At 44.4% G+C, this 24,389-nt stretch overlaps 2 protein-coding genes across 4 annotated transcripts in view; both read right to left on the bottom strand.

Annotated features, from left to right (window-relative positions):
- The window catches only part of INTS11 (integrator complex subunit 11), a 527,013-nt gene that overhangs the window by 360,511 nt on the left and 142,113 nt on the right, over positions 1–24,389 (bottom strand). The window lies entirely within an intron of this gene.
- Positions 1–24,389, bottom strand: part of ACAP3 (ArfGAP with coiled-coil, ankyrin repeat and PH domains 3) — a 118,511-nt gene that overhangs the window by 34,106 nt on the left and 60,016 nt on the right. For all 3 annotated transcript variants that reach the window (XM_075279594.1, XM_075279596.1, XM_075279597.1), the window contains exons 2-7: positions 22,526–22,583; positions 19,978–20,097; positions 19,692–19,745; positions 6,067–6,125; positions 1,234–1,417; positions 945–989 (exon numbers count right to left, since the gene is read on the bottom strand). In XM_075279594.1, coding sequence (XP_075135695.1) covers positions 945–989; positions 1,234–1,417; positions 6,067–6,125; positions 19,692–19,745; positions 19,978–20,097; positions 22,526–22,583 — 520 coding nt within the window. The remainder of the gene's footprint in view (positions 1–944; positions 990–1,233; positions 1,418–6,066; positions 6,126–19,691; positions 19,746–19,977; positions 20,098–22,525; positions 22,584–24,389) is intronic.

The raw sequence follows: 24,389 nt of genomic DNA, 5'->3' as shown, positions 1-24,389 counted from the left end.
CATGTCTGTCAGGAACATTTGTAAGACAATGCAATGTCAGAAGACACCTAAATCCTTAAAGGGAATGTGCAGAATGCAAGAAAGGGTTTTGTCTCAGAAACAGCACCACTTATATGATTAGGACTGAGGTGCCATACTACGCATAGCCACTGGACAGGAGTGGTGCTGTTTTTGGAAAACATTCCTGCACAAAGTTGCTAAAAAATGAAGCGACAAATAACATTGCAGTGTTAGGTAAAAAAGAAGACCTATCAATATCCTCACCAAGTCCAGATTTTTACATCATTTAATAGTCTCTGCTCCACTGATTCTGGCACAGCTGGAATTTTCTCTCTAGCCCCACCATTCCTGGGCCATTAGTGCTGTTAGTTTTGCTGTCTGATATGTTATTTAGGCTTTGGTGAAGAGCTTTTGCAAACCCGTCCTAAGTATTTAAGTTGAGGCAAACCAATTGGACCCACATTATCTCTGAAAATTCAGGGCAATCCAGATAAATCCAGGACCCTCAGTAAGTAGGCAGAACATAGGGGCCCTAAACAGTGCAAATGCGGAGTGATATCATGGCTACATTCCCCCAGTTTCAATAAAAGCTGATATGGGTTTTCTGGTCCTGAATGCATTTGTTCATACTGTTGATCCACAGGATAGGTAATCAGTATCTAATCTGTGGGGGTCCGACACCCGGACCCTATACAGATCAGCTGACCTGGCTACTGCAGTGGATTTGTCACAGAAGCAGCGGGCAAGACCTGCCTCTCCTTGTAAGGTTCATCCCAAATCACCTTTCCAGTTGAATGCCTGGTATAATATGAAGACCCCATTTCTCCTCCAATTTCCCCATGACAACACTTCAGGTCACGTATTCGAAATCATTACGAAAATACTACATGGATACAAATCACCATCCACATCGATAACTTAGCTAAGAGACGCAACAAACTTACCGCGTCCAGAATCTCAAACTTCTTTTTGGCTTGTAAGACGTTTATCTAAAGAAAAAAAAAAAGGATTACTTTGTACACGGTATATGGTGGTGACATATTCATACCATAAACATACATTCGCCAATCCCCACATAAACAGGAGTGGCCAAGCATGCAAGTTAATTTCAATAGAGAAAGTAGGAAAGCGGGTATCGGACACCCGTGGCACTGCTTATCTCCCCTCGGCAATGACCTTGTGCCCATTCTCTACATTTAGAAGACATGGTAAGGATAAAAACAGGAGTCTTACTTGTAGTACATAGTCCAGGGCCAAGTGCCGGAAGCATTTCCTTGTAATTGTCAGGGTACCCGTAGCTTCTTCTACCTCATGTGGTTTATGGCGGGGGGCCTGAGCGTTTTTCACTAGTGCAATATCCAAGTCTTCTCTCACTTTGTCAAACTGCTTTTTCGATTCCTTAAACTTCCTCACATCTCTGAAATAAACACAAGTAATATATAAAGAGCGAGCCAAACAGAACACTGCCCATAGACATGAGATAATGCCCGCCGCCAGTTCAGGTCAGAATCATCTTCTTATATCGGACACCGAATTACCTGCACAGAGATAGGGGCATGTCTATGGACTGGTCAGTGGTCCCCAATGGTCTTTGTTTACTTGTCTGTAGTGGTGACATCAGTATATCCATGTGACCACAACAGCCAATCGGTGGCCTTGGTTTTTAGGCTACATGATGACATCATCATTGTGGTCAGTGACTGGGTACAGTGGTAATGTGGATGTATGACATAACATCACTGCAGGAAAATAAACAAGGACCATTGGGGACCATCGGAGTGCTGCCTTATGATATTTGGCAACATATTTTTCCTCCATTTCTATCTTCCTGGTGTTAGTTTAATGTATTCAAGTCCAGAACAACCCCTTTACAAAAATAATTTGTTGACGTAAATATTCAAAAAACAAAAAAAACAACTTTATAGCCTTTTGGAGAAATCTGATGGTCAATTTGCAGCAGGAATAAGAAGCTCCCCTCCAATTTAGAGCTTGTCATGCCCCAGATCCACATGTGGGTAGGCTGCTCCCTGTGTTATTTTGAGCACCAAAGAAAGCTTATAAATGGAGGGTGCTGGGTGTCTGATATTGGTGACCTATCCTAAGGATATCTGGAATACTCCCTTTAACCCCTTCCCGCTAGTGGCATTTTTCAATTTTCATTTTTGCCTCCGTGCCTTACAAACCCCATAACTTTATTATTTTTCCTGTCACAGAGACATATGAGGGCTTAATGTTTGTGGGACAAATTGTGCTTCATAATGGTACCATAAAATATTCCATACAATGAACTGGGAGTCTGAAAAAAAAAATCAGAATGGGGTGGAATTGGAGAAAAACGGTGTTAGTGCAACTTTTTTATGGGCCTTGTTTTTATGACATTTACTGTGCATTCAAAATGACGTCACCTATATTCTATGGCCATGATGGCGAACCTATGGCACGTGTGCCAGAGATGGTACTCAGTGCCCTCTCTGTGGGCACCTATCTGTGGAGCGGATTGTATTGTGGGGGGCCACTGTAGAGCAGATTGTACTGAATGGGGGTCACCGTGGAGCAGATTGTACTGTGTGGGGGCCACTGTGGGGCAGATTGTACTGTGTAGGGGCCACTGTGGGGTAGACTGTACTGTGTGGGGGCCACTGTGGGATAGATTGTACTGTGTGGGGGCCACTGTGGGGTAGATTGTACTGTGTGGGGGCCACTGTGGGGCAGATTGTACTGTGTAGGGGCCACTGTGGGGCAGATTGTACTGTGTAGGGGCCACTGTGGGGTAGACTGTACTGTGTGGGGGCCACTGTGGGATAAATTGTACTGTGTGGGGGCCACTGTGGGGTAGATTGTACTGTGTGGGGGCCACTGTGGGGCAGATTGTACTGTGTAGGGGCCACTGTGTGGTAGATTGTACTGTGCGGAGGCCACTGTGGGGCAGATTGTACTGTGTGGGGGCCACTGTGGGGCAGACTGTACTGTGTAGAGGCCACTGTGGGGCAGATTGTACTGTGTAGGGGCCACTGTGTGGTAGATTGTACTGTGCGGAGGCCACTGTGGGGCAGATTGTACTGTGTGGGGGCCACTGTGGGGCAGATTGTACTGTGTGGGGGCCACTGTGGGGCAGATTGTACTGTGTGGGGGCCACTGCGGGGTAGATTGCACTGTGTGGGGGCCACAAAGTATCTGTTTTATATCAGACAAGTGATATTATAACAGTCAGTACACTACCGATCCGAACAGTATTAAGGTTAAATTGCCGTGTTGGCACTTTATGATAAACTAGAAGGTTTTGGGTTGCAGTTTGGGCACTCGGTCTCTAAAAGGTTCGCCATCATTGTTCTATGGGATGGTACGATGCCAGGAATACAGAAATAAAAAATCTTGGAGTGGCCATATTCTAACACCTGCAACTATGTACAGGGCTGCGTACTGCGTCTTTTTTTTGCGGGGCCAAATGTATAGTAAGTTCTTTGAAGTAGTCATGTAGGGGGAACCCAAAACCGGTGCAAAATCACAAGATGCCACCCTGACGCTACTAGGACAACCTATACCCATCCTGATCACACGGCTCAATTGCTTTCACTAATATTTCCGGAAGAATTGCCTTGAGTGGTAGAGGTCTTTCCATTGCTACCCTTCTATTTTAGCGCCCGCAGTGTGTTCTTATAGGACGTTATACCTTCCTACGTATAGACTGACATCTTGTATATACTGCACTGTTCACGTGTAAACTATGGACACGTCTGACTGGAAAGGCGCACAGGAAGGAAGGAAGAAAAGTAAGCGTGGAAGATGTCGAGAGAGTTTAAGTCCCCCTCCCCCATAAACGCGGAGCTTCTGCTCCTGACAGATTCTCACTTAATTACCCGTTACTATGGAAACTGTCTCCCTCCGCCTGGCAGCCACGGTGCGGCTCTGTGGCCTACATACATCCATCGCAACGGAGAACCTGCGCAGCTGCTGCAGAGGCCGCTCTACCCCGACTGCGCCAGCCCCAGAGCTGGGGAGGGGGACGCGATCTCCCCCAAATCATACTAAGTAATGGACGTCCACAAATATACTACTACAAGTACTTCTGTGACCCTCTGAATGCAGATTGTGTGACATGGCGGATGTCCTGACCATGTCCTGCCCCTCACTCTCATATAAGCCATCAGCGCTAGGGGATACTCATGGTTATCCACAATGCGACTCCTCATAGAGAGTCAATATCAAAGTAAATGAAATATAGATAGTTCTATAGAAGTTACAGATCACATCACATGGAGATTGTTCAGGTTATGGGAGGTAACAAGTTACATGTTAGGTTATATCTGTAGGTGGAGAGAACCAGTGAGAAAGCCATCTATAGAACTATCCATAAGCTAATAGATAGTCCGACAATAGATCAATAGATAAACAGCTAGAGAGATCAGCTAAGAGAATAGAAAGCTCAATCGATTGGCAGATAAATCAGATAGATAGATAGATAGATAGATAGATAGATAGGAGATAGATATGATAGATAGATAGGAGATATATAGATAGATAGATAGGAGATAGATAGATAGATAGATAGGAGATAGATAGATAGATAGATAGATAGATAGATAGATAGATAGTAGACTAACAGTTCTATCAATAGATAGGCCTAGAGGTCAGTACATAGATATTCCTAGTTAGTTTGGGCTAAAATGTAACTTTTAGGATAACACTTTTGTTTACCTATCTTTGGAGTGCTACCTCACTCTTACATATAGATAGATAGTAGATAGATAAATATTAGATAGATAGATAGATAGATAGATAGATAGCAGATAAATATTAGATAGACAATAGATAGATGATAGATAGATGATAGATAGCAGATTGATAGATGATAAATACATATTAGATAGATGATAGATAGATAGATAGATAGATAGATAGATAGATAGTAGATAGATAGATGACAGATAGATGACAGATAGTAGATAGATAATAGATAGATAGATAGATAGATAGATAGATAGATAGATAGATAGGAGATAGGTAGATAGATAGATAGATAGATAGATAGATAGATAGATAGATAGATAGATAAATATTGGATGGATAGATAGATAGATAGATATTCAAAATAATCTTGTAGATCGACATATATACTGTATAGCTTGACACATAGTGCAGACAGTTTGATAATAGGCTATTTGATAGTCATGGATGGATAGATGGAAAGATAGATAGACAAATGGATAGATAGAGTGCGGCCACATCAATTTTGCTGCGCTGCTACAGGTTTTTTTTTAATTCTTATTATTATTTTAGAAAGGGAGAGGAAAAAAAAGTAAGAAGGTGGCCGCTCTCCAATGAGAGACATATAAAGTAATCCTCTAATACATAGGCAACATTTTGGTTCCAACAAAAGCCTCAAAGTTCTTGTTAGATCTGAAACGTTGCATGTACTAAAGATTCACTTTCACATTTCTCTCAGTTGAGAACGCTGCCATTTTGCTTTTTATTTACTGTGGGTCGCTGGCCTTGTCTGTTGGATTTTGCCGCCATCTACCAGTGAGGTATATATAGTGATATATAGATACACAGATAGACAGAATTATATCATATCAGGAACCAACAGTAGGTCTTATAACATCCACTGTATAAATCAGGTACAAAATATATAAAGCTTCCCAATGCAGTTTATGAATCTCCCCAAAATCTTATTTCCATTTTTGGATAATAAAAATTCCAGACTATTACAAGTTTTCAGGCTAAAGTTTAGCTCACATCCATAGGAGACCCTGTCTAGAGAAATGTGCTTATACAGAGGACTGCTCTCTCTGCTGGTTTCAGTATAAAACAGCAGAAACCCGATAGACCCCATTACAATTTATGGGATTCCCGGGGTCTGGGGGTAACAGCCTTTCCATCTTTCGGGTCCCCATGCAGACACAAACAACGGAGAGGCATTCAATAGTGTATAAGGGCCTTTAGGATAATCTTATATTGATTCCAGAACAGTAAGATCACAGGACAAGGGAGAAGGTACCCGAACATTAGACACTTAGGTTCCCCGCCAAGAAAAAATTTTTAGGGATAGAATTTTAATGGACTCACTCTTTAACAAAGGTGTGAAGCTGCTGTCGTACGGAGCGCTGCGCCTGATCGAACAGGATCTGAAAGAGAGCAAGGCAGAGTTACCGTCATGTACTAAACTACATGCATGGCTTACAGCAACACCTACAGATGACCACACACAGGAAGACACAGACCTCAATGTGTATATACATATATATAAATAAATAAAATCATGCACTGCCTAATCTGGAAGCGAAGACTAATATAGGAAAATATGAGTAGGCTAGATCACTATGTTGCCTTCCGTTTTATTCTATGCAGATATTTTAGTGACATTCTAAGAAAAGCTGGGTGACAACCTGTATGGCCACCGTAACTATTCTTAAAAGTGGTTGTCACTCAACTTTTTCAGAACCCTGAATACCAGAAGCAAAGGAAGAAGCTCCATATTACTACACGACTTATCAGACTTACAGGTTTGTAGGAATTAAAAAGGAAATGTGTCACCAACAATAAACTACTTTTTAAACCAAGATTTTATGTGAAACATATTTTTAAAGAATTTTTCATACTATGTTTTACATCATGATCTATATTTAAAAAAAAAAAAAAAAGTTCAAAATCCTCACTCTGGCCACCAAGCCTAATACTGTAATAGCCGGAATGCGGTTATCTCTGCCATCATAGACAAGACAGGCAGGATTAGAGAGAACACATCTATAGATAACGCAATGATGGATCAGTGGTATCCAATACTCATATCTTATCTACTCCCCTCCCTGCAGAGAACATGTCTCCCATTGACCTCAATGGAGTTGTTTCCAGTCTGTGGCTACCAGGACTGTGCTGTAAAGTATATCACTAAATGCTGTTAACAGAGGCGAGGAGAAACTCAGACAAGATGGCGTACAGAAAATGAAATTTAAAAAAAGGAAAAAAAAAATCTACAATTAAAAAATAAAAAGAGGTTAAAAAAAGTGACAAATTTTACTGTTTAATTTTAATAAATAAATGTTAAAAAACTGTCCACGCATTCCATTAAATAAATATTATTAATCCTAATAAATAATAATATAATATGTAGTAAACGAAGAGCGTAAGGCAACGCAATTTGACATGTATCCAGCAGAGGGCAGCATTCTTTCACACATGCCAGCAGAAGGCAATGTCGCCCACACGTGCACTTATTTTGTAGTGACATGTGCTATGTAAACAATGGCAAATTAGTCACAAGTGACGGAGTAATTAAGATCAACATGTGCAGATTTACTATAGAAATATCCCGGGATCTCATTCATCTTCTTCATCTTGTATATGGGATCAGAAGCGTGCACGCTAAAACACTCAAATCACTTTCAATGGGAATTAAAAAAAAAAAAAAAACAGTATACAGGGGAGGGGGAGGTATTTCTTGTTGCTTTTTTTAATGTGGAGTTTGTTCAAGAAAATCCTGTATTTTTAGCGGTTTTGCGCCTCATTTCAGCAAACACTGTATTGGGAAATCTCTTCCTTCTCAATGACATCAGTGACATGAGGAGGAATGGGAGGGGGCTCCGCAGAACAAGCTGAGGTAATCGCATAGGCTTACATTATGTGTAAGGAGACCACTCCGCAGCCCCACAAGGGAAGAAGTTATTACCATGAGGTCGGGTCCTCAAGTGATTTCTGTATGTGTCCATCGGAAGAGGAAAAGGACTCTCTCTTTCACGGCGTTTTCCAACAACAGACACCCAATAGTCGCCATTATAGTCAATGCAGTTTAGCAGTCCGCCTCTCAGTTGATCGGGTGCCCCCAACAGACCACAACGACAGAGTGCCAGCGCTAGTGTGAACCTAACGTAACATGTCGCAAGTCAATAAGGCGGAAACAGACACTAAACACGGGGTTTTTGGTCAGGATTTTGACACAGAATCCACATCAAAATCCGGCTCAAGAAACCGCCTCCTATTGAATTCAAGGGGTTCGGAACAAACCACTCGCAGAGAAAAGAAGTGACATGCCTTTCCTTGTAGCGGAACCTCAATTAGGCCCACTCATTTGGGCCTAATCCGGAGCAAAATGCCGCAACTGGATGCCAGTGCACTGTATACACTGCACCGGCATCCAGCTGCGACTAGTCATTTTTGGACCGGATTCTGAGGTGGCTTTCGCTTCAAAATCCGGTCCAAAAAACCCCATTGTGAACCCGACTTAAGATTGCCAAGTGAGACCAATTAAGGGTAAGTTCACACTGGGTTTTTAGGCCTAGTCCGGAGGAGGGAGAGTCTTCAGACCGAATCGGCCTTCGCGTCAAAATCCAATCCAAAAAACCCAGAGTGAACCAGGCACTTGATGTAGGCAAAGAAAGCCGCACGCCAGCAGTCAGGTGCTACGAAGCCGAGTCCTTATCTTTGTCATGTAACAACCTCAGGTGAGCCATGGATGATGAGGATAGTCGTCTGGTAATAGTGAGCAGCACAAGACTGTAGGAGTAGCCAGCTAAGCGGAGTCATAGCACAGGAATGCTACACGGACATACTGGTGCCGGAAGCAAATAGGAAATCAGTTACATAAACCTGCTGACGAAATGACACAGAAAAGCATAATAGACATATGACTAGATGTAGCCTTCATGTAGTTTGTATGTTCTCCACGTGCTTGTGTAAGTTTCCTCCGGGTACTCCGGTTTCCCCCACACTCCAAAGCCATACTGATAGGGAATGTAGATTGTGAGTCCTATATGGGACAGTGACCGACAAGGCATGTACAGCACTGTGGAATATGTTGGCGCTATACGGGTAAGAGATATACCGTAAATTGATTATGTCATGATGCGGTCTTGCAGACCAGCTGTGTTATGGAGAGTTATTGGCGATGCTCCATGGGAAAAAGTATGCAAATTAGATCTCTTCTAGTAAAAGAGAACTCATGTATCGGAGGCAGCTGTAGGTCCATGCCAGACTCTTTAGGCTAAAGCCCCATGTAGTGGATCGCAGCCAGAAAAAATTTCGGAAAAAACCTTTTTTTTTTTAAACACCCTTTTTTCTTTTTTTTTTTTTTTTTTTTACAGAAAATCTGCCACTATTGTACCTATACGTAAAACGCCATGGTTTCCGTAAATATAATTGACATGCTGCGATTTATAAAAACGTGAGAGTTTTTGAAAAGGCAGCATTTCCGCTGCAGATTTTAATCTGTAATGTGTAGACGGGATTAGCCAGAATCCCATTCACTTTGCAGGTAATGTAAAAACGTCAAAACACTGCACTGTTGCAACATGTGGCCCCAACCTTAAAGCTAAGGCCCTACAGGACGCACTGCAGTGCTAAGGCACTGCAGGAAAAACTGCAGCGGTAACACATTGCGGTTCTTCCCGCAGCGCTTTCAACCGGACCTACGGGGAAGCCGCCGGTGTTTCCATAGATATAATTGACATGCAGAGATTTACAAAACTGCGCCGTTTTTGGAAATCGTAGCGTGTCTGCGCTGTGGTTTTTACATGACTCCCATCCACTTCGCAGTTACTGTATAACGCTGCAATTTTTCGCACGCAGTTTCCGGCTCGTGGGGCCCTGGCCTAAAGAAGTTTTCCGGGCTATATAACAGATGACCTATCCTTATGAAAGATGGTCAGGGGTCCAACACCGACCAAACAGCTGTTGGAAGAGGCTGCAATGTTGGGGTGAGCGCTGCAGCCTCTCCAGCACTTACCATACACAGTGCCGTACAGTTATGTGACTGCTGACCTTGGTATCATAGTTCAGTCCCTTTAACTTAAATGGGACTAAGCTGCCATCAGGGCATGTGACCGATGAACGTGACATCAAATTGCTTGTGAAGTAGCACTCAAGGGCTGATCTGCAGGGATCCCAGATCTTCAGTTAATGACCTTGCCTCATGATAGGTCATCAATTTAAAAATCACAGGAAACCCCTTTAAAAAAGGGAGTCTGAGAGGTCTAGAATTTCACCCGAAGCCAAAATACCACCTTTGATATGAGTAGAGACGTACCTTTATCACCGCAAATGAAGCAATTCAGAGATAATAATATTTTCATGGATATGCAAAACAGCCTCAAGTGCACTGTGGGCGGGACCTGATCAGATTTTCCTACAGGGAGCCACAAGTGCTGTAAATGTCCCAGAAAATGACTGCCCAATGTCACCATCTTACCAGAGAATGTCAATTTTGGTCTCTGCCAGCATCAAAGCTGTCTGTATGCAAATCTAGCAAATTGGCCCCACCCCCAGTGCACTTCCAGAATAATTAGCATATTCTTAGAAACGTGACAATCTCTGCATTACTTCATCAGTTTGTGACTAGCAGATATGTTTCTGCCCCTATAACAGAGCATAGAATTGGTTTGGGAGGTTTTTTGGATCTAACAGGCTCCCTTTAACAACCCTGGGAAGATGACTGGGGCTATTAGCCAGGCCATTGTTTTGAGATACTACTTTCCCACGGAGCAGGGCCAAGAAGTTTCTGTACACAGCTGGTCTTCTTAGTTTTCCCCAAAGCTGCATTAAGGGCAATTCATACAGCCGGCCAGACCCTATTCCAATGGACGATTACCCCAAAGCAGCTGCGTACAGATGGGTGCACGGCTTGGCTTATACGTCCTTGGTCATGGTCTAAGACTTGTTAGAGAATTGCACTTTAGTCCAGCACATAGTAATATTCCAGCTCTCTAAGAAACACACATATAGATTTATCATTCATGAGAACTGGAGCCGATTATATAAGTGTGTGATAGCAGATATATGATATATTATATACAAATCTAGCCAGGCTTGTGGACTAGGTAGGCCAAACTACTGACTCCAACTCCGATCTTTCCACAGCCCAACTCAGACTCCTGCTCCGACTGCTTCATAAATTAACAACACGGTGGCTCAGTGGTTAGCACTGCAGCCTTGAGGTGCTGGAGTCCTGGGTTCAAATCCCGCCAGGAACAACATCTGCAAGGAGTTTGTATGTTCTCCTCGTGTTTGTGTGGATTTCCTCCCATTCTACAAAGACATACTGATAGGGGGGAAAAAAGTACATATAAATAAATGACCACTAAGGCTGAGGTCACACCTGCATGGGGGACTTTTCTCTCCACGCTTTCAGTATGAAAACCTTGGCACCAACTCCACAGCCCTGGATCCCACAGTGTGATAGGCCATAAAGAAAACACTCTTCATAAACATCTAACATCACACCATGATGATGTGTCGCTACTATACACCACCATCCTAATGAGAAATTGAGGGGTATTTGTGGCCTCTTGAGTGAATGTGCAGTCCTATGTAAGGCTAAGGCCCAACGTAGTGAGCTGCAACCAAAAATCACTGCGGAAAAGACCGTGGCGGAAACATATCCACGTTTTTTTTTTTCCTGAGCGCTTTTCACAGAAAGTCTGCAGAGTTTTCCTCTGTGGACTTTCTGCCCCTTTTAAACCCGTATGGAAAACGCCAGCGGTTCCGTGGATATAATTGACTTGCTGCGATTTATAAAAAACGCGACACTTTTTACAATTACTGCTGCAGATTTTCTGCAATGTGTGGTGGATTCCCAGCCACTTTGCCGGTACACGGAGTTTACTCCATACATACACTAACACCTACATTTGGGTTTCTGTTTCGCAGGTCCGCTTGGGGACCCTCCGAACCCAAACCTAATCTGATTGAAAAAAAGCAGTTACTCGTGGAACACATAGACTATAATGGGGCCCGCTATAAAGAGCAAAAAAAATGCGGAGACAAAAACGCTGCATGCACCGCTTTTCTATCCGCATTTTTTTTAACCGGTTCAGGGACGGAAACCCCAAATGGAGTTGAAGCGCCGGTAACCCAGCCTAAACCAAGTTTTACTGACACAGATGCTACACATCAGTGCAACTTACAATACGTTGACGTGTAAAATTTGTAAAATTCTGACCTCATTTCTGCTGTCAGTGAATCTGTAGATGCTTGTCAACATGGCTGCAAAGGCGTTTTAAGTGAGAAGTAGAGTACTGCGCCTCCATTAGTACATACCCCCCCCCCTCCAGCCCTTTTGCATTAATCATGCCCTCAGAGACAGGATGAGGGAAGACCCTTCCCGTCAATAGCTCTGAGGGGAGATAAGGAAGAGCTCAGTAGATGCTTATTCCATATCCAAATGTTTCCTGTGCGGCGGCTGGTCTCCAGGCATGCCCCCCACCACTCCCTGCCTGCTGTCTCCTACTAAACCCTTTACATTAAGTCATCAGGAAATTAGATGGGATTTGCTGTCTGACCTTCCGCTGCCTCCCACCTCTAAACCTCGGGATCTGCTGCTTTTGACGCAGTGAGATGAGGCTCGGAGCTCTTGACAATCGCTGAGTGCTGGAGACTTGGCTGTCAGCGCCTTCTATTCTGAGGACGGGGAGATTAGATCCAGCTACTAGCTAAAGACCTTTATTTTTCCCTCTTTTCCGCTGCAAAAAGAAGAAGATCTCAGTTCTGTACTTTACGTCATGTTCCATAGGTCACATGTAAAGTCCATATATAGGGCAAGCACATTGGCTACCATTCATTACAATAACATAGTGACACTAAGGCCTTATTCACATGAGCGTCCGTCTTTAACAGATTGAGCGTCAATGAAAAACTGTGCATCGGATCTGTGTCGGTTTATCCTTTTTATATGGTCTAATGTCATCCATTTGGTATATAACGATAACGGACCATTATAGGAAGGGAGTATTTTTTTTTCCTGTTTATAATGGACGCAACTCAGACGTCAATCTGTACTGCATCGCTTAAAAACGGATCCATTAATTTCTATTGGGTCTGTGTGGGTGTCAAAAAGGTCCAAGACCATGTACGTTTTTTTATCTGACCATTTTTCTATCAAACAGATATGTGAATATATTCATTCGCTCTCATTGTGTGTAAAACATCCATGCAGATAAGACCTACGCTATAGGAAAAGGTTGTAGGCCACAGAACCTATAGTCACAGGACCGACAGATAAAATGGCTGTGAAAAATAAACATTTTCCACGCCCGTTTTACATCCGAGGGGGCACCCGTTTTTATATATCCCTTATGAGTATATTAAGGGGTCCATGAAAATGTGTCAAAAATTTTCGGGCCCATTAGAAAAGACAAGTCTTTGTACTGGTGGCGGTATTTGTGAGTTCACTTTATTCTGGTCCTCAGCTAGGTCATGTGACCAGAATATTGCAGCTCTAATAGGAATGAAAGGAGAAACTGACTTACTCTCCACGCGAGTGGCTGTATGTGTCAGAGTCTTAGGGAGCGTTCACACTACCGTCAGTGTCCGACAGGTAGTGTCTGCTGCTAATGTCCGTTCAAAATCTTGCACGGACATTAGCATCGGACACTAGCTGTGTCCGTGACATTTTGCATTCATTTAAATGGAGATTGGGTGCATTGTGTTACACTCCGTGCCTGTCCTTAAGTGTCCGTTCCTAAAGATGTCTGACTTTTCAAGCGGACAGCAAAACCCGGCATGTAGGTTTTTTTCTGTCCGCTTGAAAAGTCGGACATCTTTAGGAACGGACAGTTAAGGACACCCACAGACAGTAAAAGAACGCACCCGATCGCCATTTAAATGAATGCAGAATGTCACGGACACAGCTAGTGTCCACTGCTAATGTCCGTGCAAGATTTTGAATGGACATTAGCAGCGGACACTACCTGTCGGACACTGACGGTAGTGTGAACGCCCCCTACTGTTGGTCACATGACACAGCTGAGGAGCAGAATAAAGTGGATAACCACCATTAACAAGATTACTTTCTGTGCCTTTCTAATGGGCACCTACCTATGGACCTCATAGATTATGATGCGGGTCCGTCAGGTTTTCACTTTTTTTCCTCTTTGTCCGATTTCTGACAGTTTCTGTGGTGGAAGATATGAACATAACCTTACTGTAACTGGGGCTGTATAGTGGAAGACATATACACGCTGTAAGACAGGATCACAGGGGGCCACAATACCGTCAATTAGTGGTCTCCATCTTGTGGCCTCTGACTGCTGCAAAACCAGCTGTGGTTGTCAGGGCATGCTGGTAGTTGTGGTTTGCAACAACCTACAGACTGGAGAATGATATTTAAAAAATATAATCTATCCTCCTCCCTTTTTGATGTTGATCTTTTTGGTCGCACCTCTGGGCCTTCTGTCCCTTTATTACCATGTTATGTTCCATGGCGCTGGATGGGGTCTTGTCCCCGCCCTCTTGTTTATAGGTGCGGCCTGCGTGCCATTGCGCCATCTCTTTGTCTTTTCTGTTCTATTTCAAAAATTTGAATAAAAACTGATTATACATAAAAAATATAATTTATTTTATGACCTATAATTAAGCCAAATTACCGGCTATAGTTTTTGACACTTGCATCGTCCAATCAGAATTCAGTATCTATGTATATCTATGGTACAGTAAAGGTTTCCCGCTATGATACTGTCAGGATTAAATTCTCAGGGATGCGCCTTCCTAATACTATTCATTACACGAGTCACAGACTATATAGGGCTTTAAACTAGGCCGTATGGAAGTAGAACATCCCTTTAATTATGAAGAAAAGTTGCAAATGATAGGCTTACAGCGTGTTCCATGACTAATTAATGAGGACGGAATAGGCGCAGTGATGTAACCTACCGACTGTAAACATCATGACAGTGACTTTGAAGTACAAATTCTGATCAAATGAAAGCCTTAAGGGCTCGGGCCGGAAAAAAAAAATTCTCTCATTGCGTTCCAAAGCACAACGCATAAAGAACAATAGGAAAATTGTGCAAGTGGGAAAGAAATAGTATGAAAGGAAGCCATCGCTGTCTCATGACATGGGTATTCTCCACGCTCACAGTGACGAGACAACTAACCTAAGTATGAGATATAGGGTTATATGATAGAGGAGAGAAGCTGAGCTCTGTGATATATAGGGTTATATGATAGAGGAGAGAAGCTGAGCTCTGTGATATATAGGGTTATATGATAGAGGAGAGAAGCTGAGCTGTGTGATATATAGGGTTATATGGTAGAGGAGAGAAGCTGAGCTCTGTGATATATAGATTTATATGATAGAGGAGAGAAGCTGAGCTCTGTGATATATAGGGTTATATGATAGAGGAGAGAAGCTGAGCTCTGTGATATATAGGGTTATAGGATAGAGGGGAGAAGCTGAGCTCTGTGATATATAGATTTATATGATAGAGGAGAGAAGCTGAGCTCTGTGATATATAGGGTTATAGGATAGAGGGGAGACGCTGAGCTCTGTGATATATAGATTTACAGTATATGATAGAGGAGAGAAGCTGGGCTCTGTGATATATCATATAACCCTATATATCACAGAGCTCAGCTTCTCTCTACTATCATTTGTGATATATAGATTTATATGATAGAGGATCATATAAATAGATATAATATAGGACTCTCACTGACTCTCTTAGGAGTCCTGTCAGGATTTACTCTGCTTTTCACTCCAAAATACTGCTTCCAAATCATATACCTCAAACTTATATATCAAAGAGTTCAGCTGCTCCACATCTATCATATCCTGCTCTCAGATAAGAAGCAGACAGTCACATCACAGATAGATTTTCGACAATTTTAAGTGAACCCAAGGTCTTCAGCCATCTTAAGGATAATGAGAACAAACTAACAATCAAGTCTGACACACAGACATTGCAAAGATAACATCAGCCAACCAAATCTGATCTGGTCACTGATTCTCAAGGGAGCATGCAAGATGCTAGTATATGGAAAGCAATGAATGGAAAAAGACACTATGGAAATACCAATAAGGATCACTGCATTTCAGTATGGATCATTAGAATAGATAATGCATGCATATTATCTGCAGGGACCCCCGCCCATATCTGATCTGCAGGGACCTCCGCTCACATATCATCTGTAGGGACCCCTGCCTACATATCATCTACAGGGACCCCCGCCTACATATCATCTGCAGGGACCCCCGCCTACATATCATCTACAGGGACCCCCGCCTACATATCATCTGCAGGGACCCCAACCTACATATCATCTGCAGGGACCCCCGCCTACATATCATCTGCAGGGACCCCCGCCTACATATCATCTGCAGGGACCCCCGCCTACATATCATCTGCAGGGACCCCCGCCTACATATCATCTGCAGGGACCCCCGCCTACATATCATCTGCAGGGACCCCCGCCTACATATCATCTGCAGGGACCCCCGCCTACATATCATCTACAGGGACCCCCGCCTACATATCATCTGCAGGGACCCCAACCTACATATCATCTACAGGGACCCCCGCCTACATATCTACAGGGACCCCCGCCTACATATCATCTGCAGGGACCCCCCCACCTACATATCATCTGCAGGGACCCCCGCCTACATATCATCTGCAGGGACCCCAACCTACATATCATCTACAGGGACCCAAACCTACATATCATCTGCAAGGACCCCCGCCTACATATCATCTGCAGGGACCCCCGCCTACATATCATCTGCAGGGACCCTCGCCTACATATCATCTGCAGGGACTCTCGCCTACATATCATCTGCAGGGACCCCCGCCTACATATCATCTGCAGGGACCCCCGCCTACATATCATCTGCAGGGACCCCAACCTACATATCATCTACAGGGACCCCCCCGCCTACATATCATCTGCAGGGACCCCCGCCTACATATCATCTGCAGGGACCCCCGCCTACATATCATCTGCAGGGACCCCTGCCTACATATCATCTGCAGGGACCCAACCTACATATCATCTACAGGGACCCCAACCTACATATCATCTGCAAGGACCCCAACCTACATATCATCTGCAAGGACCCCCGCCTACATATCATCTGCAGGGACCCTCGCCTACATATCATCTGCAGGGACTCTCGCCTACATATCATCTGCAGGGACCCCCGCCTACATATCATCTGCAGGGACCCCCGCCTACATATCATCTGCAGGGACCCCCGCCTACATATCATCTGCAGGGACCCCCGCCTACATATCATCTGCAGGGACCCCCGCCTACATATCATCTGCAGGGACCCAACCTACATATCATCTACAGGGACCCCAACCTACATATCATCTGCAAGGACCCCAACCTACATATCATCTGCAAGGACCCCCGCCTACATATCATCTGCAGGGACCCCCGCCTACATATCATCTGCAGGGACACTCGCCTACATATCTGCAGGTAACCCCCCGCCCTCATATTATTAGCAGGAAACCCCTGCCCTTATTATCTGGAGGGACCTCTACCATCATGTAATCTACAGGACCTCTACCAACATATAATCTGTAGGGTGTCTACCATCACATTATGTGCAGTGCCTCTGCCATCATAATACTTGGAAACTGGGCAGAAGACAAGAAGAATTTCAATATTTTAGGATATAAAAAAGACAGGAATATTACACTGTAACAGCGTTGTGTACTGTATACACCAGGCGTTACACCCATTTGTAGCACTAAGTGTTCCCGCCCTGTTCAGTTCTCCCCACAGTTACATCCCTAACATTAATATATGACCAACTGGAGTCTCTCTAAGACTTATCCCTCAGCGTGTGCTGGATCCCATAAAACGTCAGTTGTCTGATTTAGGGTGAAAAATTGGAAAGCGGTGACATGATCCTCTCTCATTTCCTGGTCTGTGAACAGTGTAACATCTGGCGCCGCCGTCACTAAGATTATGCAACACCCAGCCGGGTGAGCAGATGTGCTTCGCAATCCCTGGAATAATCTAGTCTCCGAAGGCAAATGAGATGAGTGCTTCACATAAGCAGAGCACAACCATTTTGCTTGCCCGTTTAACCCCGGTTGCTGACGACAAAAGCTGCTAAAATCTGAAAGCGGATATTTGCGGTGTTCAGCTGTAGCTGAACTACAACTCTCAGGAGACCCTGACAGCGAACCAACAGCTTCCTGGCAGGTAGGAGAGAAATTAGGAAACTGCAGTTTAGCAAAAACAGCAGAGAAGTCCTCGATCTCCCAACACCTGCATTGTTTTCATATCTGGTAGGAAACGTGAGAACAGATCCCAAAGGAGTTCCGCTCTGTAGAAAATAATAGTAATGCATATGAAGTCAGCAGTCACAATCCTTATTCGCACTAGCTTCATGGCCAAAATGCTGCAGCAAAATACAGGTCTAAATTAAAGACCTCATCAACCTTAACGAGAACCTGTCAGGTCGATTTGGGACCTTAAACCACCCATAGGACCCAAATCACTCTGTTGTACAGACATCTGAGGCTGCATTAGAAAAATATAAAGAGGCCGCGGCCTTTGTCCAAATGCTGTTGCCTCTTTCACCAGCTGATCAGTAGGGGTGCCGCAAGTTGATTCCCACCGATCGGATACTGTTGTCCTGTGATAACGATAGGTCACCAATATCCTGAAAACCCTTTAACTGAGAGCTGTGCATGCGGTTGTGGCTCTGTCTGGTACTGCAACTCAGTCCCATCCAAGAAATGGCATACAGGCATTGTATGGTGGTCATTGTTCTGAGTCTACTCCATTAGGGTAATCGATCAAGGCCACATAGGTCAAGGTCTGATCTATCCTATCAATCAACAAAGACCCCCCTCTTAGGGACAGGCCATCAATTGTAACAACCTGGAAAACGTCTTTATTGCATAGATGCAAAGTCACCAAATACATCCATATGTAAGTAGGTGTACAATATACACTATGTGATCAAAAGTATCCAGACACCTCCAAAAACATACGTTTTTCATATTAAGTGCATTGTGCTACCACCTACTGCCAGGTACTCCATATCAGCAACCTCAGTAGACATTAGACATCGTGAGAGAGCAGAATGGGGCGCTCCGCGGACCTCACGGACTTCGAACGTGGTCAGGTGATTGGGTGCCACGCATCACGCAGGTCAATGCCAAACGACGCCCCGCTTGGTGTAAAGAGCGTAAACTTTGGACGATTGAACAGTGGAAAAACGTTGTGTGGCGTGACGAATCACGGTACACAATGTGGCAATCCGATGGCAGGGTGTGGGTATGGCGAATGCCCGGTGAACGCCATCTGCCAGCATGTGTAGTGCCAACAGTAAGATTCGGAGGTGGTGGTGTTATGGTGTGGTCGTGTTTTTCATGGAGGGGGCTTGTTGTTTTGCGTGGCACTATCACAGCACAGGCCTACATTGATGTATTAAACACCTTCTTGCTTCCCACTGTTAAAGAGCAATTCAGGGATGGCGATTGCATCTTTCAACACGATCGACCACCTGTTCATACTGCACGGCCTGTGGCGGAGTGGTTACACGACAATAACATCTCTGTAATGGACTGGCCTGCACAGAGTCCTGACTTGAATCCTATAGAACACCTTTGGGATGTTTTGGAACGCCGACTTTGTGCCAGGCCTCACTGACACCTCTCCTCAGTGCAGCACTCTGTGAAAAATGGACTGCCATTCCCCAAGAAACCTTCCAGCATGTGATTGAACGTATGCCTGCGAGAGTGGAAGCTGTCATCAAGGCTAAGGGTGGGCCAACACCATATGCCATTCCAGCATTACCGATGGAGGGCGCCACAAGCTTGTAAGTCATTTTCAGCCAGGTGTCCGGATACTTTTGATCACATAGTGTATAAGTGGTAAAAAAAACCGCTGAAACACTACATGTATGATGGATGGACAAAAAAGTGCTGTAAAATACACATAAGTGCCGTGTCTCTTACCATGTGGTAGTTGACCATTTCCTGCAGACTGTCCCCAAATTTGTCCAGACACTCCTGAAAGAAAATCATCATCAGCTCAAGTTTTACAAACAGTCAAACAAAACCTATTGACAAGTTCTGTCACACACTTTGGGCTATCCAGGCTTATCTATTTGGTAAAAAACGCAGACAGGGCCATTCCTGCCATCTTATGTGTAGACTTCAAGTTCTTTGAGAATTTTTCATAATATGATGTAATAGGTCGAGACAGGTAAAATTTTACTCTCCAAGACATGACAAAACCTACCGAGATCATCTCATCTTTCTTGCACTGCTGGGACAAGTCTCGGATGCCGCTTACAAAGTGCTTATTGGTGGTAAGGTAGGCCTTACCCGCTTCTAGCATCCCGCTGCATAGTTTCACCAACTACAAAAGGAAGAGAAGACAATGTGAAGACAATGGCGGTGCAAGGACCACTATGAGGAGCACAAACATATCTTTGTGGCTAGAAACTCATGAAGTGTGGCAGAGATAATCATCTTTATATGGATAGTCAGATCAGCTGCAAGTGCATTGGGGACGGGACATTGCCAGATTTGTCAGAGATGGCCATGACACAGGCAGAGTTTGGATAAAGGAGCAACATTGGGAAGTAACTGTAGAGGATAACAATAGCAGAAGGGAGTAAGCCCCATACTTACCTGTCCCCAATGTCTCCCAGGTAAGGTTGAGCGAAAAGATTATAAAATCGGATTCCGATCTTTTCCCGTGGGATCAAGGTTAGAACTTATTGCCCACAATGCTTGGCTACTGGCCAATCATTGTTAGCTTTTTCCCACAATGATAGGCCAGTAGTCAAGCATTGGGAGAAATAACCTCCGACCTCGATCCCCCGGGAAAAGATCGGGATCGGAATCCGATCTTTTTGCTCAACCCTACTCCCAGGATGATCCAGGCCTGCTGATCCAGCATCTTGTTTTGGCAAAAGTCCCCGTCTGCCACATGTGACCGCTGAGGCCAATCAGTGGCCTAAGGAAAGAACACGGGGCGTCACAGGTAGTCACGTGCAGGAGGGACTTCTGCTGGAAAAAGATACCGTAGCAGCAGGATCGGACTACACTGGGAGACACCATAGCCCCAGGGACAAGAGGGTATGTTTTGTTTTTTTGGTTTTTTTACCTTCCCCATCCTTAAATATATAAATCCTTTATCCTTGACAACCCCTTTAACAGCCATCTGTATGGAAAATCTGACAAATCAGGCCCAGCCCCCAATGCACTTGAAGGCTGATTTGCGCATTCATAAAAAAGATTATCGTCTCTGCATTGCTTCAATTGGCGAGGTGAACTTTCTGTCAAGTCAAAATTAAGTGTATTTGCAGGAAAATACTCAGGGGCAAAAAAATGTAAATGTTCTTTTTGCAGATTTTTTGCCTGATCACACAGCCGAAAGGAAGAACAATTTGTGGTGGACTTCTACCACAAATTTGTTTTCCCCTTTTTGCTCCTCTTGCTGTTTGGCGCAACTTTCACTTGATGGATGGGGCTGATCAGTAGAGTAGCCGCTGCAGAATACGCAGCGAGATATGGACGCTTATTATTTCAGCGTCTTACTTTGGTCTTGCTGCCATTGAATACAACGGGAGGCAGATTCAGAGAGGACGGAAACCCTGTCTGATTAGGCCTCGTTCACACGGGGCACAGGACTGCATATTTTGGTCCTAATTCTGATGCAGGAAGCCGCATCAGAATTGGACTAAAATGCACTTGCCACGACTGTCGCGGCTTCCCCCTCCGGAGAAGGCTCAAATGAATGGGTCTAGTCCGGAGGGTGGTGTCGCGAGGCAGACGCTGGGGCTGACTCAGCCGCGGAATCCGCCTGAAGAAAGGACAGCTCGCTTCTTTTTTCAATGAGCCAGTACATACAACTCACGGAAAAAAGGAATCTAGCGTTCTACATAGACCTCTATTGTGAGGGGGCGGATTCTGAGGTGGATTTGGCGTCATAATCCGCCCCCTCTTGCCCCGTGTGAACGAGCCCGCATACATGCGGAAACCCACAGACCCCATAGATTATAATGGAGTGCGTCGGGTTTACGAAGATTTTGTACTGAAACTAGCGGAGAAAAAAGTCTTCCTAAGCGGAATCTGCTCCGGACTCTTGTACGGAGACTCCAACGCAGATGTGAATCTAGTATGGCAGACACATGTACCCCTTGATGCAGCCATGGTAACCTAAAAGAAACCATCATCCTGCATCCATAGTGTATAATCACTACATTACTATGCAGGGTCACATGTCCCCATGGTATGTTCTTAAAGCCACTTGGTAAACCCCTCTGGTTTTGGGATGGGAGGTGTCAGTCTAAGATTGTGCCCGTGGCTCCGTCTCAGCACAAATAATGAAAGTTTTATAGGATTTCCCTTGCACACACAGACACGACGGCGGTGTTATTCTGCTGCAGTGTTTGTGTGTCAGACAGTAATGTGGGTGTCTTGTGTGCAGACTTGGGAACTATTTCCATGTCATCTGGCGTCCAGACGGGCAGTGGGTCAGCCCAAATCCATGATACGTGGATACATAGAGGAGCGAGGATACTCATAGCCCGGGAATGCTCTCTCAGCACAACGTCTTACATGCTCTAGAGCTCTTTGGAAAACATTTTAAGGAATGTTTCCAGCTCACTGCTTGCAGATGTTGAGCCCGGGCCGCCTGTCAATGTTAGCGTTGCCTCTGCAGCGGGCGGTCAGTAACTTGTGTGCGGTGACGTGTAGGGCAAAGGCTAGAAAGCGAGTCTGAATGCATGTGACAATGGTGACCTTGAGGTGCTGCGAGCGCTCTCCATATTCCTCACCTTGTCAAGTTTGGCTTCAATTTCTACCACATCTGTTTCCACCTCATCTATCGCTGCCCTGTAGGGAAAGAAATGAAGACGCCGATTAATGTGCTTGCTCAGAGATCGCAGGAAAGTAAAACCACAAGCCTTATTGTAGTACTTCAGAGAATAACCTAAAATTAATAAAACGGGGGCTCCGGGTTCGTTCTACCCGTTCTAAAATTAAAGTAGATTTCCATCTAAGATTTTAACTAGTTCATGCCTTCGGAAGTTAGAAAATTTGTCCAAATTTGATCATTCTGTCATTTTCACTGACAGAGATATCGTCATTTTTTAGATTCAACTATGGCGGCCATTTTGTAAAAGTGACAACAGAAAGTGCAGCTACATTGGTTGTCACTTAGGTCTATTGTCGGCTGCTAAGAAAGCTGTCACTTTGTCACTGACGAAGGGAAAAATAACACTATGGCGGAGCTTTTTCTTGTCACATTTACAGCAAAATGGCCGCCGCAACAAGAAAGGACATCAAGAACATGAGAAATTGGAGCTATTGTAAATCAATGAGCTCCATTAGGATTCATTAGCAGACGGATGTGTCATACCCATCCTTGACCCTTCAAGAGCGGAAGACATGACAGTGAGTACAGAGACAAAGTTATATCTGTCTCTGTGGAAGCGATGGACAATAAGCGTCGGCCATTACAGCTCCCACCGGGGTGATCACCAAGCTTTCTCAGACCCCTCATTGACAAATCCACCTGGGTATAAGATAATACTTCCTACATGTCCCATATAGCTGGTTTACACCCGGGAAAGCTGGGTGGGTGACTGGCAGGTGCTCTACAGTTGACGTCAGCACCTTCTGATCTATAACCCTCTTTATTACAGACTGTAACCCCCCTCCCCATTGTATATGGCTTGTATTCATTACAATAACACGAGAGAGACTCATTGGGCTGCTGGTTCTAGAACGGGCCGTCCGCTCAGCAGTCTGTAGCTGGATCACACCAAGTACTTGGCTTATGCCGACAAAGCTCCATCCTGCTGACGCCAACAAAGGACACACTGACTGGTCTTTGTTATCATCACAAAGACGCGTTTCGCAACCAGAACGGATTCAATGCTAGGCAATATTCAAAGCAGAGAGACCACCAACAAATACACACACATAGCGCCATCCACTAGGTAGTCAGGGACAAGCAACCCGAGCCTCAGTACTGTTCCAATAATAGTGCATTAGGGTTATCTACAGCGTCAATGTCAACATTACACCAAATGGCGGATGACGGAGTCCATTGTAACCAATACACCACGTTATAAGGGGAGGACCAGGACTACAAGGCCCTAAGCACATGATCAAGTGTGCATCCGATTTTGGAGCGTGACAGAGTGACATCCGAATGCATTTCATAATCCTCTCTCCTCAACAGGGGTTTCCAATTCATTCTGGAGTGTGCTCGGATAACACTCAGCCCTACATTGGATGCACACTCGGACAACACTCGGCCCTACATTGGATGCACACTCGGCCCCACATCTGATCCATGCTTGGCTGTGTCAATGGGGCATTACTTCCAGAACCAGTGGTAACACCTGTCCATATGTTCTGCATGACACTGTAGTTCATTCACTTTATTACAAGTAAGTCGCAATACCAGGTGTAACCTCTGGGCAAGCGTAGCGCTATCTAACCATGGACAGCCCCTTTAATAGGGAGTCTGGCAGGTTTACAAAGGGTCTAAAATTAATAATAGTGCTGAGTGCTAATAAGCAGAAACACACTATATATATATATATATATATATATATATATATATATATATATATATACACACACTAGCTTTTACCCGCGACTTCGTCTGCGGTAATTTGAGAATTGGGC

Source organism: Leptodactylus fuscus, chromosome 6 (assembly GCF_031893055.1).
Source record: "Leptodactylus fuscus isolate aLepFus1 chromosome 6, aLepFus1.hap2, whole genome shotgun sequence".
NCBI lineage: Eukaryota > Metazoa > Chordata > Amphibia > Anura > Leptodactylidae > Leptodactylus > Leptodactylus fuscus.
The sequence above is the reverse complement of the archived record's forward strand: the minus strand, read 5'-3'. Positions and strand labels throughout refer to the sequence as shown.